The sequence below is a fragment of the Nycticebus coucang genome, chromosome 11 (assembly GCF_027406575.1).
Source record: "Nycticebus coucang isolate mNycCou1 chromosome 11, mNycCou1.pri, whole genome shotgun sequence".
Lineage (NCBI taxonomy): Eukaryota > Metazoa > Chordata > Mammalia > Primates > Lorisidae > Nycticebus > Nycticebus coucang.
Genome location: NC_069790.1, coordinates 17,484,559 through 17,500,669, shown reverse-complemented (window position 1 = coordinate 17,500,669; position 16,111 = coordinate 17,484,559). Strand labels below are relative to the sequence as shown.

Below are 16,111 nucleotides of genomic sequence, written 5' to 3'. Positions count from 1 at the left end.
ATCTGATCAAACTAAAAAGCTTTTGCACAGCCAAGAGCACAGTAAGTAAAGCAAACAGACAACCTTCAGAATGAGAGAAGATTTTTGCAGGTTATGCTTCTGACAAAGGTCTAATAACTAGAATCTACAGAGAACTCAAACTAATCAATAAGAAAAGAATAAATAACCCCATTTCTATGTGGGCAACAGACTTGAACAGAAACTTCTCCGATGAAGACAGACACATGGCCTACGAACACATGAAAAAATGCTCATCATCCTTAATCATCAAAGAAATGCAAATCAAAACCCCTTTGAGATACCATCTAACTCCAGGAAGATTAGCCCCCATCACAAAATCCGAAAACTACAGATGTTAGCATGGATGCAGAGAGAAGGGAACCCTTCTACACTGCTGGTGGGAATGCAAGCTAATACAACCTTTTTGGAAAGAAGTTTGGAGAACACTCAAGGAACTAAAAGTAGACCTACTGTTCAATCCTGCAATTCCTCCACTAGGTATATACCCAGATGATCAAAAATCATTTTACAACAAAGACATTTTCACCAGAACGTTTATTGCAGCCCGATTCATAATAGCCAAGACATGGAAACAGCCCAAGTGCCCATCGACCCATGAATGGATTAACAAATTGTGGTATATGTACACCATGGAATACTATGCAGCCATAAAAAAAGATAGAGACTTCACATCTTTTATGTTTACCTGGATGGAGCTGGAACATATTCTTCTTAGTAAAGTATCTCAAGAATGGGGGGGGAAGTATCCAATGTACTCAATACTACTATGAAATCAATATATAACCACCTACATATGAATGCAAAACATAACTATAGTCCAGAAAGTAGAAGGAAAGAGGAGAGAGAGGGGAGGGGAAGGGAGATATGGGGGGAGGGAGAGAGATAAGGGAGGAAGGATGGTATTTGGGGGGACCTCACCTAATGTGCATGATGGTACATTTCAAAACTATTAAGAAATGAGTATAATTGTGATGGATGTGTTCCTTAACAATGTAAACATTTTGCATTGTATATCGAAGCAGTACCCTGAACCCCATAAATGCATCAATGTACCAAGTTATGATTTAATAAAAAAAAAATAATAATAATAATAAAAAGACCTCATAGCACTCTACAGAGGGTTGACAAAGTGAGACTCTGTCTCAAAAAAAAATAAAAAAGATAGACCAGGAAATAACTATAGAAGCGTATTTGTGGGAAATCTCATGGTCAGTATTATCGCCTTTGTGAAGTAAAAGGTTGAGGAGAGGGAGACAGGGGACTGCTGTTTCCCATAATGAGCCTTTTACTAATATTCAGTTTCTTAACTGTGCACATATTTATTGGATAAGATTAAACAAAATTATTAATTATTTAATATGTATTTATATAAACATGGGATGGGGAAAGTCTTTTAAGAATGCCGGAGTGCATCTTCTATTTTGCTAGCCCGCCATCCACTACCCCGTTTGTAGTTTGTCCTTCCTCTTTCGCCGTGACGCCATGTTGTTCAGAAGCATCTCTCCATCCCTGGCTTCAGCAGTGGCTTGTGACTCAGGCCCAATCCAACCTGTGACCCTGGCCCTCTGCCGTAGAGATTTTTTTTCTCCCAGAGATAGGCACAAGGCCCAGTTTGAGCCAATGAGAGCTTTAAAGAGCCCTGTGAAAATGCTGAAGGAAAACCATGGTCTTGCCTGGAGCTGCTGGCAGCCATCTTGCCCAAGAATGGAGTTGACAGGGTGCACAGCCCAGACAAGAGGTGGGGAGAAGGTACCTGAACCCTGATACCTGCAGATGAGCCCCTGGTTCCATCCAGGCCAAAGTTTGTCTAGCCCTGCCCTTTCCATGATTATAATAGGCAGCATCATTTACTAGAATGGATTGCTACCTAGCAACTGTGTGACCTTGGGCAGGTCACTTAACCTGTTCCTCATCTATAATAGCAGAGGTAGTAATAGTGCCTAGCTTGCAGGATCAAATAAGTTAAAATATGTAATACATAGCATTACATATTTGATATATGTGTATAAGAATATGCACATAGCTTAATATAGATACATATTTCTATTTTAAAAGCTCATTTAAATTTATATATACAAGAACATACATAAATAGCTAGTTTTATTATTAGCAATTAAATTTCTTTAATTGTTTTTAAAGTCTCAGTTTGTCACCCTCAGTAGAGTGCTGTGACATCACAGCTCACAGCAACCTCAAACTCTTGGGCTCAAGCACTTTTCTTGCCTCAGCCTTCCGAGTAGCTGGGACTATAGGCGCCTGACACAACACCTGGCTATTTTTAGAGACAAGGTCTTGCTCTGCCTCTGCCCAGTCTCAAGCGTGTGAGTTCAGGCAATCCACCCTCCTCGGCCTCCCAGAGTGCTAGGATTACAGGTGCAAGCCACCGTGCCCGGCCTAAGTTCAATGTTCTTGTTCTAATTCCTGCAAGTAACAGGATCTTCACCAATTCAACCACCCAAAAGAGAAACCATAAAAAGCCAACCAAAAGATTTACGGAGCTGTGCATAAAACATGAACCTTCTCTTTATCAGAAGAAATTATCAAAAACTTAAAAAGTAAATAGAAAAGGAAGAATGTTTGTAACCTTTAGGATTCATGATGTTTTTATCCCTTACAAATAACAAGATGGAGATGCTACAGGAAATGAGCAAAAATATAACACACAATTCACAAATAAAAAACCTGAAATGCAAAATAATTTGCTTTTTAAAAATCAAATGGAATGAATCCAGAACTAATTTTTTCCTATGACACAGCTAAACATTATTTTAAATTTTATTATCCAGAGTTGCCAGTGCCTCGTGGGCTGCTGGTGAGAATGTAAATTGGTACAACCTTTCTGAAAGGCAATCCAACTATAATAAAAATAAGCAAATCTTTGACACAATAATCTTTCTTCTAGGAATTTATGTAAGCAGATAATTAAAGGTACACACAAAATTACATTCTCCCTTTAAGTTTGCTTATTGACTTGCATTTCTACAAAAAAATTAGAAAATGAATGTCAAAAAATAAGTTATTCAGTGAAATCCATACATTTCAACATTGTTCAGTAAGTTAAATTGGTTTTGTGGGGTTTTTTTAAATTTTTTATTTATTTTTTTATTGTTAAATCATAGCTGTGTACATTTGTGCAATCAAGGGAAGTTAAATTGTTGATGGAAAATACGCATCAATATAGGTAGAGAAGGATATCCATAATTATCAAATGAAATAAACAGGTAACCAAACCATACAGTATGAGCCTGTTTTAGCTGCATAAATATTTATATATACATACATCTACAAAAAGATATAATGACATACACATCAAATTATAGTGAAATATGTGGTAGAATTATAAACTTCCTAATTTTCTAAGGGTTTTTTCTTATATGTATATTTTATTCTTACATGTATATTTTATATGTATGTTTTGTATATTTTATTCTTTTCCCAATGAAACTTTACTATTTTCAGTAAGAAAGATTTCAAGTTTATTAAAGACAAGTCACCTCTAAGAAGTGATTTCACTGTTGCATGTAAAGCTAAAAATGCATGCAAGCTGTTAGGTGGAGCACAGATGATAAGAAAGTCAAGGGAGGGCGGCGCCTGTGGCTCAGTCGGTAAGGCACTGGCCCCATATACTGAGGGTGGCGGGTTCAAACCTGGCCCCGGCCAAACTGAAACCAAAAAATGGCCAGGCGTTGTGGCGGGCGCCTGTAGTCCCAGCTACTTGGGAGGCTGAGGAAAGAGAATTGCTTAAGCCCAGGAGTTGGAGGTTGCTGTGAGCTGTGTGAGGTCATGGCACTCTATCGAGGGCCATAAAGTGAGACTCTGTCTCTACAAAAAAAAAAAGAAAGTAAAGGGAGTGGAGTCTCTTTTAAGAAAATCTGGTTGTAACGTTCTATGAAGCAAACATCACCCTGATACCAAAACCAGGAAAAGACCCAAACAAAAAGAGAATTTCAGACCAATCTCACTCATGAATATAGATGCAAAAATTCTCAACAAAATCCTAGCCAATAGATTACAGCTTATCATCAAAAAAGTCATTCATCATGATCAAGTAGGCTTCATGCCAGGGATGCAAGGCTGGTTTAACATACGCAAGTCCATTAACGTTATCCACCATATTAACAGAGGCAAAAATAAAGATCACATGATCCTCTCAATAGATGCAGAAAAAGCATTTGATAAAATCCAGCATCCTTTTCTAATTAGAACACTGAAGAGTATAGGCATAGGTGGCACATTTCTAAAACTGATTGAAGCTATCTATGATAAACCCACAGCCAATATTTTACTGAATGGAGTAAAACTGAAAGCTTTTCCTCTTAGAACTGGAACCAGACAAGGTTGTCCTCTCTCACCTTTACTATTCAACGTAGTGCTGGAAGTTCTAGCCAATACAATTAGGCAAGACAAGGAAATAAAGGGAATCCAAATGGGAGCAGAGGAGGTCAAACTCTCCCTCTTTGCTGACGACATGATCTTATACTTAGAGAACCCCAAAGACTCAACCACAAGACTCCTAGAAGTCATCAAAAAATACAGTAACGTTTCAGGATATAAAATCAATGTCCACAAGTCAGTAGCCTTTGTATACACCAATAACAGTCAAGATGAGAAGCTAATTAAGGACACAACTCCCTTCACCATAGTTTCAAAGAAAATGAAATACCTAGGAATATACCTAACGAAGGAGGTGAAGGACCTCTATAAAGAAAACTATGAAATCCTCAGAAAGGAAATAGCAGAGGATATTAACAAACGGAAGAACATACCATGCTCATGGACGGTAAGAATCAACATTGTTAAAATGTCTATACTTCCCAAAGCAATCTACCTATTCAATGCCATTCCTATCAAAATACCAACATCGTACTTTCATGATTTGGAAAAAATGATTCTGCGTTTTGTATGGAACCGGAAAAAACCCCGTATAGCTAAGGCAGTTCTTTGTAACAAAAATAAAGCTGGGGGCATCAGCATACCAGATTTTAGGCTGTACTACAAAGCCATAGTGCTCAAGACAGCATGGTACTGGCACAAAAACAGAGACATAGACACTTGGAATCGAATTGAAAACCAAGAAATGAAACTAACATCTTACAACCACCTAATCTTCGATAAACCAAACAAGAACATACCTTGGGGGAAAGACTCCCTATTCAATAAATGGGTGTTGGGAAAACTGGATGTCTACATGTAAAAGACTAAAACTGAACCCACACCTTTCCCCACTCACAAAAATTGATTCAAGATGGATAAAGGACTTAAATTTAAGGCATGAAACAATAAAAATCCTCCAAGAAAGCATAGGAAAAACACTGGAAGATATTGGCCTGGGGAAAGACTTCATGAAGAAGACTGCCATGGCAATTGCAACAACAACAAAAATAAATAAATGGGACTTCATTAAACTGAAAAGCTTCTGTACAGCTAAGGAGACAATAACCAAAGCAAAGAGACAACCTACACAATGGGAAAGGATATTTGCATATTTTCAATCAGACAAAAGCTTGATAACTAGGATCTATAGAGAACTCAAATTAATCCACATGAAAAAAGCCAACAATCGGGCGGCGCCTGTGGCTCAGTGAGTAGGGCGCCGGCCCCATATGCCGAGGGTGGCGGGTTCAAACCCGGCCCCGGCCAAAAACTGCAACAAAAAGAAAAAATAGCCGGGCATTGTGGCGGGCGCCTGTAGTCCCAGCTACTCGGGAGGCTGAGGCAAGAGAATCGCGTAAGCCCAAGAGTTAGAGGTTGCTGTGAGCCGTGTGACGCCACGGCACTCTACCGAGGGCGGTACAGTGAGACTCTGTCTCTACAAAAAGAACAAAACAAACAAAAAAAAAGCCAACAATCCCATATATCAATGGGCAAGAGACATGAATAGAACTTTCTCTAAAGATGACAGACGAATAGCTAACAAATACATGAAAAAATGTTCATCATCTCTATACATTAGAGAAATGCAAATCAAAACAACCCTGAGATATCATCTAATCCCAGTGAGAATGGCCCACATCACAAAATCTCAAAACTGCAGATGCTGGCGTGGATGTGGAGAGAAGGGAACACTTTTACACTACTGGTGGGACTGCAAACTAGTACAACCTTTCTGGAAGGGAAGTATGGAGAAGCCTCAAAGCACTCAAGCTAGACCTCCCATTTGATCCTGCAATCCCATTACTGGGCATCTACCCAGAAGGAAAAAAATCCTTTTAGCATAAGGACACTTGTACTAGACTGTTTATTGCAGCTCAATTTACAATCGCCAAAATGTGGAAACAGCCTAAAGCCCACCAACCCAGGAATGGATTAACAAACTGTGGTATATTGGGGCGGCGCCTGTGGCTCAGTCGGTAGGGTGCCGGCCCCATATACCGAGGGTGGCGGGTTCAAACCCGGCCCCGGCTGAACTGCAACCAGAAAATAGCTGGGCGTTGTGGCGGGCACCTGTGGTCCCGGCTGCTCAGGAGGCTGAGGCAAGAGAATGGCTGAGGCCCGGGAGTAGGAGGTTGCTGTGAGCTGTGTGATGCCACGGCACTCTACCTGAGGGCCATAAAGTGAGACTCTGTCTCTACAAAAAAAAAAAAAAAAACTGTGGTATATGTATACCATGGAATAGTATTCAGCCATTAAAAAAAATGGAGACTTTACATCCTTCGTATTAACCTGGATGGAAGTGGAAGACATTATTCTTAGTAAAGCATCACAAGAATGGAGAAGCATGAATCCTATGTACTCAATTTTGATATGAGGACAATTAATGACAATTATGGTTATGGGGGGGGAAGCAGAAAGAGGGACGGAGGGAAGGGGGTGGGGCCTAGGTGTGTGTCACACTTTATGGGGGCAAGACATGATTGCAAGAGGGACTTTACCTAACAATTGCAATCAGTATAACCTGGCTTATTGTACCCTCAATGAATCCCCAACAATAAAAAAAAAAAAGAAAGAAAATCTGGTTGTAAATACAAAGTCTTAAGAACATATGTAGTCTCTAGTCATTGAGAATCTGCACTAGAGAAGAGGAAGAGGCTGAAGACACAGGAAAAGGAAATCGAGGTGGGAGATGTCTAAGGAAGAAGCCTTCCACAACAACGTGCTCTGCTCGCCCTTCTCCAGCAGCTTCCTCTTGAGCTGGGCTGAGCAGCTTCACCTGGAGTCCACCACACTCTTTTCCCTTTTTGCCAAGCATGTCCTGATGCTGCATTGACCAGAAAAGGGAGCAGAATTTCCCCTGGGGCAGAACCCATACTCTCAGCCTCTGGGTGTCTTTAACCCCCTTCACTAGATGTAATAGGCTCTTTTCATCAGCAACTTTCCCCAGGGAAGAAGATGGGAAGCTGGAAGCCTTTCCAGAGGCTATGGTATACCTCTACCCCTCCAGTACCCCTACCCCAACAACTGCAGTCACAGCCTACATGTGACCTTAAGAAAAAAGAGGAGTTTTCGTCAATTCATAGGGTCTGCAGGCTCTGTAAGAGAGATTATGTTTTCTTTTCATTTATTTTAGGCATATTAACAGCTGGTGACCTAGATTAAGAAATAATTTAATATGTGAAAAGGCAGACCATATCACTAAATTCCTTCACAGATGGAAGGTGGATTCCGTGAAAACCTTCAGACTTAAGATTCAAGCAATTACTTGGAAGGGAGGGAGGAGGACTACCTACAAGTGGGTAAAACGCAGTATAGAAATAAGATAACAAAACCGGGCTCAGCTCCCAAGGCCACCAGATCCCTGGCTACTTTGTGCACAAGTAACCAGGGCCTAGAAAAGGGCAGGAACCTTGCTAATTCAGCTGCTGAGGGAGCGGCAGGAGGAGGATCACGTTAGTTCAGGATGAGCTTGGGTAGATATTAAAAGAAATACAATCCTCTTACTGCATTGAGAGTGTGCATGTGTGGAGGGAGAGACAAGCGGCAGCCACCAAGCCTCTGGGCCTGGGGACAAAGGGATCAGTGCCCCCTCTGCTCAGCTCAGACCTGAGGGGGCAGCCTGCGCACGGGTCTGAAGAGGGAAATTCACTGTCATAGTCTGCAACAGGGCAAATCTGACTTCCAGTCAAGCAGGAAAACACTAAACACCCCACATCCAGGACGGAAAATACTGCCACGTGAAGGAAAGCACGGTTAACTGATACCGATCATGGAGCTCATTAGCCGGGGTTCATTTTCAAGTACAATGCTCAAACTACAATGTACTCCGCTCAGGACACAGATGAAGACACTGGCGTGGACCCGGGTTTCAGGCGTGCACGACTCTACGGTGAAAAAATAAGTGACTATGGCGATTTACTGGGGGGCTTGCAAAACTACAGGGAAACCAACCGTGTAACATGGGTTTCGTTTTAAATTCAATTAAAACATCCCCCTCTGTGCTGAAATGTGCAGAGAAACACTGTTAGGTTTGGGTCATATATGTTTCTGACTTTCCATAGAAGGGCACTGGCGTCAAAAGAGTGACAAATATATAGACCAAAAAAAAAGTATGTGTATCCAGATCTTTGTTTTTAACTCCAGGATTCACTCGACAGCGCCGTATAAAGCGGTTGGTTGGTCCAACCCTATTTGTCTAAACAGATTTTTTTGGTGGCTACTCTGCTAAATCGTTATTTTCTACCGCACCACCACCACCACCCGCGAGGAAGGACGGCTGCCGCAATCTCCTGCCCGGATCTGGGGGCCGCGTCCCCGCTGGACGCCTGCGGGCGAGCTGCGAGCGGGCGCCGGGAGACGCGCTCTGCTCCCAGCGCAGCCGGCCAGCCGCCGCACCTGCGGCTGCCGGCGCTCGGCGCCCGGCGGTGGACAGCAACCGTCCCGGCGGGCTCTGGGAGCCGCGCCAGCCGCGAGGGAGGTTCCGGGGGCCGACACAGCCCGTGCCTCCGGGGCTCGGGGTCTGCGGGTCCCTGGCGCTCCCGCCTCCCGGCCCGGTCCCCGCGGTACCCGGGTCTCTCTTTGCTGCAGTCGCCGCGCGGAGGGCAAAGCGTCCCCGCGTCCCCGAGCCCCCTGCCCGGACCGAATCCGCAGAGCGCCGCACCCCAGGACTCAGGCCCCGCACCGCCGCAGCCGGAGCCCTGCCCGACGCGCCCCCGCCTCGCGCCACCTCCCCGTCAGCCCGCCGCCCTCTGCCGACCTTTTCTTGCGCGCGGTTGAGTCGCTTCTGGACGTTCTTGGCGAAGATGCCCGTCTTGATGTCGGCCATGGCTGCGGGTGCCGGGAGCTGCGAGGAGCAGAGCGCGCGGCGGGCCGGCGGCGGCGCGGAGGAGCGGGAGGAGGAGGCGAGGGGGGAGGAGGAGCGGGAGGGGCAGAGGAGGAGCGGGAGAGGAGGCCGCGAGCCGGGAGGGGTGAGGGCGGCGCGCGGCGGCGAGCCGGCTTACCGCCCCCCGGCGGAGGCGGGATGCGTCGGGACTGGCCGCGACTCTGAATGATGGAGGGCCAGCAAAGAAGAGAAGGAGAAGCCAGAGGCCAAAATGACCAGCTAGTTCCTACGGTGGAGGGGAGAGAGTCAGGAGGAGAAAGGGGAGGGAGATAGGCAGCAGCCCCAGGGCCAGGAGGCAGCTCGGGGGTTCTGCCGCGTAAAGTTTGTCTTGGGGGAGAGTGAGAAGGCCTGAGCCTTCAAAAAAAAAAAGCTTGGGGAGGAGGGGTACCTAGAGAGAAGTGGAACCCCAGGGATGTGGAAGACATCAGGATTGGAGCTGCTTTCAAGCTGAGGGTGATGGGCTGGTCTCCTGCTGCTCTCTGGAGACCATCCTGGCCAGACGGCTCCCCTCAGCACTTTGCCCTGCCCTCAGGAGGCTCGAAGTCACTGCGGGGCGGTGGAGCTTAAGGAGAAGAGTTGGGAAGGGAGGAAGGGAAGGAGAGACATCGCTGACACCTGTTTAATCTTTAACACAAAACTGGGAGGAAGGAGATCTTTGCTGGAAAAGATCAGCTCCTACAAGACAGGTGCTGTGATTCGGTCGTCTTTGAAATTCCTGTGCTAAGCCTAAATCCTGACATAGGCCCTGTCCCGGAAATGGAGCCTGACGTTTCAGCCTCTTAACTTCCTTACAAACCTTCTGGCAACCTCACCAGGCATTCACCATTCTCTGTAAGCTTGGCAGAGGTAAAAATAATAAGGATAAATTCGTCCTAGGCCTACCCAGAGCCCTCAAAGGCTCTGACCAGTAGTCAGACTATTCATACTCAGTTGTTGAGGAGAGAAGTCCGGTGGTGCCCACGAGAGGTTGGGAGTGGATCAAGCACCTGAACTCTGAGTCGAGGTGAGCAACCCCCTATACTCCTGGAGGAAAACATTACTTTGACCTCAGTGACCTGCCCCCTAGTGTTCACTCCTGGGCAGTCCCTTAGTCCCCTCACCTGGATTCTAGAAAGATGCTATGACTAGCTTTAACCGCTAATACACAGTGAAAGTGATGCTATGCAAGTTCCAGGCCTCAGCCTTGAGAAGTCAGGCAACTATGGTGTTCTGGGGAGCCCTGTGATTCCGTGTGGGAAATTCAGCTACCTTGCTGTAAACAAACAAACAGAACTCCAACAAGAGACCACATGGAAAGGGAGAGGCCCTGAGATTACTTAGGAGAAAAAAGCCAATATATCCCAGCATCCCCACTTAGCCCAGCCTCCAGGCAGCGCACTGACAGAATGTAGCCGTACAAACAGCCATCAGCAAGGCCAGCAGAAAAACCGCCCAGCTGATCCCAGCCTACAGTACAGAACGGTAAGCAAATGAATTGTCACTGCCTCATTGACTTTGGTGACGATTTGTATATAACACAGTGGGTAACTGGAACACCTGGTCTATTTGCTTAGCTCCTGTTTCCCTAGGATGATAATCTTTCCTAGTTTGCCTAGAAATGAAGGGATTTCCAGAACACGGGATTTTTAGTGCTAAAATTGGGAAAGTCTTAGACAAACTGGGATGAGTTGATCACTTACCTCCAGCATCTCAAGTAAATAGACGTTTACTTCAGAGAGAAGTAATGGGAAATTTGATTTCTCACCATAGGGTCAAGATTAGGGTCCAGAAACAAGGAATTTGAGTTGCTTTCCTCAAACAGTGGCCTTTAGAACCTCGGTTCTGCCTTGGGGTCTTGATCATGGTATAAGTTCCAGAATGCTGGCCTACACCAGACGTGTTCTGGAGAATGCTTCATGGTCACTCTCACACTGCGAGTCTCAGACCCACCTCTGCTCCCTCTAAGACATCAAGGGACAGGGGTGCCACATACCAGATTTACTTTTTTTGTCTGTTTTCCTAGAGCCCAAACCATCAGGGTCCATTGTAGTAGCCTTTGTCTCTCTTTCCATTTTACCCCACATTTCCATTTACCCACATTTTTGGAACTCAGAAAACATCTCTTGAAAATGAAATTGCAAGTGATTAACTTTTCTTCTTATTCCCATGTCCAAATCTAGTTCTGTAAGGTGGGTGGAAAAGGGAAGCTTGTCATTTCTTAATAATTCTATTTGGAATACATGGTGAGCAGATTAAAAATTGCTATGTGCAAACTGTTATCAAATCATTTGACTCCAACTGAGAAGTAAATCCTTGTCCATTTTCCAGTTGCCATGTGGCTCATTCTAGCCATTAAGGAATATTGACTGAGCACTTTAGCTGGTACTTAGCAGCTATTCTACCAGCTATTTGTTGAAAATTGCAGGTACACATGAGGCTAGTCAATGCGCACCCATCATGCCACACATGTGCTGGAGGTGAGAGATGCACGCTCCTCAAGAAGTCTAAACTGGCCTTCTTGAATTCTTCCCCAGAACCTCTTTATCAAGCTAAACCTAGCATGCTGGAGTTGCACGTATGCTAACAGTACAGGTGGCTGTAGCTTGCCAAACCCAATAATGCAGGTAAAAGAGACCCCTGAAATGTGTCAAAGTGTAGCTTGGCAGATCTTTAACTATTCTTTCCATTGTGCAATAATGCTACTGGTATAGGGGAGAGGAGGCATGGGGGGCCCAGCAATAATGATTTTAAACACTTTTATGCCATACAGTGGAATCTTTTTTCATAAAAATCTTATGTAGGACCCAGTAACCAAATGGGCCTATCTGGTTACAGAGAGTGTTGGGCGCTCAGAGCCCCACCCATCAGGCCACGTCTTTACCAGTCTCAGAACCACAGTATGCCCCTGCGACATCTGGGGTTCCACAGGACAAGATGATCACAGTGAGATCATCTAACGCCAGAGTGGTAGGATTGTGCTTGTGTGCACGCTTCTCTCATTCTTCAACACTACTGGGCATGCCCACCATTTCCTGATGGCTTGTACCTCTTCCTAGGATTGTCTGTTTTTTTTTTTTTTTTTTTTTTTTTGCAGTTTTTGGCCAGGGCTGGGTTTGAACCCGCCACCTCTGGTATATGGAGCCGGCGCCCTACCCCTTTGAGCCACAGGCGCCGCCCAGGATTGTCTATTTATTTTTTCCCCTCAGTCAGGAATATGTGACTCATCCAATCCAAATAGATTTACTATGAATGAAAAGTGATCACACTTCTCTCCAGTTTCTGGGACAAGCTTAGTAATATACTTAATATTTATTTGGGGGTATTCACAAAAAAGTAGCACAATTCCCACCCCAGATCTTCATCCATGTAAGGAAGAATTCCTGAATCAAATTTCACTTTGTTTTTATTTTCTTTACAAGGATAGACACAAAAATTAATTTTTTTGAGTTTATCAGGCACTTTCACAGTATACCATTTTGGGAACACTTCCAGAGCCTCTCCCTGGACTCAATGCCTAAGCCTTTAGTCCCCCAAAACATCAAATTTCACTTCGAATCATCTTCCTTCCTTCTAAATGGCTCTTCAGATTGGTTGATAAGTGAAAATGTGAATTATGGCAGGTTTGGATAATGGCCAGAATAGGCTCAGAATTACTACTGTATCATCACAGAACTCATCTTCTAACATGTTTAAGGCCCAGAAGTTTATCCTCACCTATCTTTGTATCCAGTCAGCCCAATTTAGACCCTTAAAGGAAGAAGATGTCCAGATCCATCTTTGTTGCCTGATGTAATTAGCTACAGCTTCTTCCTAATTACTGGGTTTTTGGTATCATTGTGTGGATAATTATGAAGGCATTCAATTTAAACATTTAGTTGAACCTAATTGGAATTTTGCCCCCAGACAAATTATGACCAGTTTTCATACTTCACTCTTCTTTGAAGACTCAAATGAAATTTTACTTTCTCTCACCAATGTTAAACGAATGTGGTAGCACAAGTAGGGTGCTCTACAAAACTAAACTTTGAGGAGCTTGTACATTTCAGGTGAGAACAATCAAGTATAGATTCAACTCTTCAACTATACGGCTATCTACCTTTTAGTTCCACATATATTTTTACTACACTTTGCCTGCGTGACTGCCCTTTTCCTCTCTTAATTTAACGAAGCCTAAAAATAACAACTTCCTAACTACATTAATAATGCATCACTACTAATGTATCCATCCCAAAATGCTAAATAGGGAGCAAGAGCTTTTTTTTGCACAGAGTCACTGGCCACTAAAGAAAACAGTGACAGTGTTTGAAATTACCTAATAATTTTAATGTGTTTAGTGCCATGCTTGATGTTTTCATGCAAAGTAGATGCAAAGCACCTCCTCTACCCTGAACAAATTGCTTGAACATCACTTAATAGCTTATAAGCCAACTGAGAGGTCAGGGAGCCAAGCAAAGCAGAAATTCTAATTAGCCACAACTCTTTTCAAAGAGACAAGTTCCTGCAAATGTTTGATGCTATTTTCCACGCACAAGTAAGCTATGCAAATTCCATGTACAATGCAGTAATCAGCACGTTTATGCTACTGAGACCACCTTTGTGATTGCTTTTCTAGCTCTACTATTTTATCAAGAATGGTTTTCCAGCTTGGACAAACCCCAGCTTTGTAACAGCAATCTACTTCAAAACCTTTTAACAAATGCTTACTTTTATCACAGATTGACAGATTTATTTGGTTTGATGAACCTGTTTTGGGTTAAATTGGTCCATGTTTTTATTTTTATATGAATGTAGCTATCCAGATGTGCCCGCCTTTTGACAGGCAGCTGCTGCTCTCTCACCTGGATGTGTCCTGACACAACCTCATGGAACACGAGGACTCCCCCAAAGGTGCTCCTGGAGCTGTGGCCACCTGCACAGTAGAGGGATTACCTGGTGCCATGGGTTCCCTCCACTGTCATGTCCCTCCACTCAGAGCCTTCACTCTTGATGCTTGACCTCACTTGACCTAACCCAGGGTTATGGTATGATTCTGTATAGAGGAAGCCTAGACTAATTATTGTGTTCACCAGGTTGCAAACGTATGCCTACTCCCCTGCGATAAAGCCTCTTCCCTCTCCTCGGGCTACAAAAACGTCCCTTTGTTTTCACATCTAAACATTACTCACTCCCTTCGCTAAAGACCCCCAACATGCTGTGCTTGGATCCACCTCCAGGAAGATTGAGGGAATTGGATGTCAATGTCAGGAATTGTTCCTATTACTATCACTTTCAGTGTCACTGCTATAGTTCGGCACTGAAGTTCAGGCCTAAAAAAGGCTTCAGAGGGCTAGTCTAGGATGGAATCTGTTGTGGATTTAATCATGTCTCCTAAAAAGAAGGTATGTTCAAATCCTAGCCCCTGGGTCACCTCATTTGGAAAAAAGATCTTTACAGATACAAGATGTAAATTAAGATGAGGTCATCATGGAATAGAGTGGACCCTTAATCCATGGAATATTCCTGATGTCCTCAGAAGAAGACAAGCAATGCAGAGAGACACACAGGAGGAGGATGCTATGTGAGGACAGACGTAGTGGGAAGACGGCCACGTGACACCAGGAGCAGAGACTGGAGTCACAAAGCTGCTTGCCAAGGATGGCTGGCAACCGCAGAAGCCGCCAGAGGGAGCAGGGCCCTGCCCACAGCTTGATCTTGGACTTTTAGCTCCGAGAACCGTGGGGAATACATCACTTTTGTTTTTAGCCACCCCATTCGTGGTACTTTGTTGCAGCAGGCCTAGGGAACTAAGACAGACTCCAACCTGTTTCTCCTCAGAAAATTGATTCCCCCATCCAAATAGCTGGCAAACAGATTTAGAAAACCAAGATCATCATTAGTTGGAATAGCCTGGGTTCATCTGTTCCTCTCTTTCCAAACAATGTATTCTGGTAAGTGTGTGATTGGCCATTATTTTCCTTCTTGATTTAGAGAAAAAAATCAGTAGCTTTCAAGCCTGTGGCGGAGTGGATTGCCCAGAAACACAGGCTGAGATACAGACTGGGGTGCACGTTGATCAGAAATCAGTGAGACTATGAGAGGAAGTGATAGCAAGCTGGTTTGGCAGAGGACAAAGTCCACCTGCCAGGCAGGCCTGTGGCAGGCGTGGCCCATCCTGGCGGGCTGTGTCCTGAGCACAGCTCATCAGGTGTTCCCACTAGTCACCCAAGGAGAGGTGCAATCGCAGCTGCTGGAGCTACCCTGAAGGCGCTGGCAGCTACAGGCTGGAGACTATGGAAGAGGCATCTGGGCAGCAGGTCAGTCCCCTCCTCACTGTGGTTCCAGTAGAGTGCTCCCAGCACATAGTAGGTACACGTTCTTCAGTCTTCCTCTCCAAAATATCACACTGTTTCTTACCTTCCCACATTTTCATGCCTCCTACCTACGCTGGGATGTTTCTGAAGGTACGTACTTGCCCAGAAGTTCAAAGCCCAGACTTCTACATTTGAACATGGTCTGTCTCCCCTTCACTGATGAAGTTAATTATGGCCACCGTGTCATCAGTGTTCACTGGACAGATACCATTTCTCCATTTATAATAGATAAGAACCTTGTACAGAGAGAATTTGAGACTATGTAAATATACTGTTTCCTGTCAAACTCTTCCCTCCCCGTCTTGAGCATGCATTCTGCTTCTTGCCTAAAAGTCTCTTTTCACTATTATGGTGGTGAAAGTGGTGGTTTCCTAACTACGCCAGTGCTACTATACTGACTGGCCGGCCGTCTGCTGTGTGAGGAGCTTTCTCTTTCTTCTCATTCTATGTGCATTACCTATTATCAGTCTGGACTCATGGATTATTTATTGAATCTATTATTGTT

At 44.3% G+C, this 16,111-nt stretch overlaps 1 protein-coding gene across 2 annotated transcripts in view; it reads right to left on the bottom strand.

The window, feature by feature from the left end:
* Positions 1-9,421, bottom strand: part of AMPH (amphiphysin) — a 299,359-nt gene extending 289,938 nt beyond the window's left edge. Inside the window, exon 1 of one of the 2 annotated variants that reach the window (XM_053608793.1) lies at positions 9,152-9,421. In XM_053608793.1, the coding sequence (XP_053464768.1) occupies positions 9,152-9,220 (69 nt within the window). In that variant the 5' untranslated portion in view covers positions 9,221-9,421. The remainder of the gene's footprint in view (positions 1-9,151) is intronic. The other variant, XM_053608795.1, reaches the window with a different exon arrangement.
* Positions 9,422-16,111: the final 6,690 nt, after the last annotated feature.